The sequence below is a fragment of the Artemia sp. Qi Xiang Cuo genome, chromosome 16, assembly GCF_049724085.1.
Source record: "Artemia sp. Qi Xiang Cuo chromosome 16, ASM4972408v1, whole genome shotgun sequence".
Taxonomy (NCBI): domain Eukaryota; kingdom Metazoa; phylum Arthropoda; class Branchiopoda; order Anostraca; family Artemiidae; genus Artemia; species Artemia sp. Qi Xiang Cuo.
In genome coordinates, this window is record NC_142809.1 from 62,992,285 (window position 1) to 62,994,172 (window position 1,888).

Sequence of the window (1,888 nt, forward strand, 5' to 3'; positions counted from 1 at the left end):
AAGTTATGGTATATGGAATTACCGCCGCTCTCTCTCACCGATTGACCCCAAAAAAATGAGTGTCACCTTAGAAACCCGTCTGGTAAGGCATGTACCGTTCGTAGTAATAGGTGACTGACCCTGGTAAGTCATATTACGCAATCACTCGTCGGATCCATAAATGACTGCCCCGTGGTAAGTCATATTACGCAATCACTGGTGAAACTGTATACACTATTACTACTTACAGAGGTTCTATATACATTCCATTCATGGAATATTTCATGTCAGAACTCAAGGAGAGATTTATGGTGCATCGTATAATTTTGATTACTTTAAGCAGGTTCATACCTGCGAACTTAGACAAAAGAAACTTGTCTGACGCAGAAGTCAGTGAGAACACCGATATTTACTCCGACTTTTTACCAGAGCCAGATGCCCTAAGCCACGAACTAAAATTGTGGAAAACGAAGTGGCAGAACGTTAACAACAAAGAAAGACCAGTCTCGGCTTTGGCTGCACTTGATACGTGCAATGCTGATTTCTTTCCAAACATCAGCCACCTTCTTAGAATTGTAGCTACTTGGCCTGTTTCAACTTGTACACCGGAAAGGACTTTCTCAACCTTGCAAACGGTTAAGACATGGCTACGAAATGCAACCGGTGAAGAATGTTTGACAGGTCTAGTATTACTGTCAGTGCACAGGGATGTTGCTATTGAGACTGATACAGTTATTGACATTTTCGCAACTCAAAAAACACATCGAATTGATTTTTTTCTGTGAATTTATTTTGTAACTATTATGTTTCTTAACTTCAATATACAGTATTTTATATTCCTATCTATTGTCTTCTTTTACTGTTAGACATGGATTAGGTCCCACCCGAGGAGACCCCAACAAAATAACTTCCTGGATACGGCCTTGATACCATGTAAATATACACACCCTCCCCTTCTAAAATTCCCTCCGGATATTTCCATACTTACTGAAATCCCCCCCACCATCTGTAAAATTACTTGCAGACGAGTCAGCCTGAAAAATTCTCATTACCATACTTTCATTTGGAAAAGACCTTAAATTATCAGTATTGGAAGGTATGGAACATGTATGGAAGGCATTGACGACCACCTTTGTTTCTTTTAATTGTTCAGGTGGTGGAAAAAAAACTTCTTCTTTTGTCTTGGCTTGTTTTTTCTCATTATGAAAGACACATCGCCGAAACTTTGTTTGTTTTAATTGTTCAGGTGGTGGGACAAAGACTTCTTTTTCTTCCAAAGATTTATCCCGTCCATATTTTTGATTTCCAAAGGTATGGTAGGTATTGATGACCTTATCCATGTCAAAATGCATAACTCAATCATCATCGCTATCATTATCGATTGGTTTGCTTCGTTACACCTCGGCTTATCTTTCGTTATTATGGAATACATATCGCCGAACCTTTGTTTTCTTAACAAAGGTATGGTAAGCATTGATGACCTTATCCATGTCAAAATCCCAAGTCAATCATCATCGCTATCATTTTCAGCTTTGACACGTTTTGATTCTCGCTATCCAGGTTGAATTTCATTGGCTCGCTGCTCTTCATTTTCATTTTTGACTCCCTCACTTGTTCTTTGTCGTATGTCTTCTAACTGCATGTGTCTCTGCTCTTCATTTTCAATTTTAACATGTTCTAATTGTCGTTTTCACATATATTCTAACCGCCTTTGTCTTTGCTCTTCATTTTCATTTTTGACACGTTAGTTCAGGTGTTGGTTCCAAAGAATCATTATTTATAATTACTGTAACTGCAAATTTTCGTTTTTTTGGCCTTCCAATAGACATTGTGTTATATAAATAATTGTTGCGTTGGAAACTCAAAAATCTTACTTATGCTGTACATGATATCATATAAGAAAATACTT

General features: G+C 37.6%; 1 protein-coding gene across 1 annotated transcript; it reads left to right on the forward strand.

Annotated features, from left to right (window-relative positions):
* Positions 1–251: 251 nt before the first annotated feature.
* On the forward strand, positions 252–764 carry LOC148943182 (52 kDa repressor of the inhibitor of the protein kinase-like). The gene has a single exon (XM_089102468.1). The coding sequence runs from the start codon at positions 252–254 to the stop codon at positions 762–764; it is 513 nt and encodes a 170-aa protein (XP_088958594.1).
* Positions 765–1,888: the final 1,124 nt, after the last annotated feature.

Coding starts and splice junctions, on each gene's coding strand:
- LOC148943182 (XM_089102468.1), top strand. CDS start 252: ATGGAATATTTCATGTCAGAACTCAAGGAGAGATTTATGGTGCATCGT.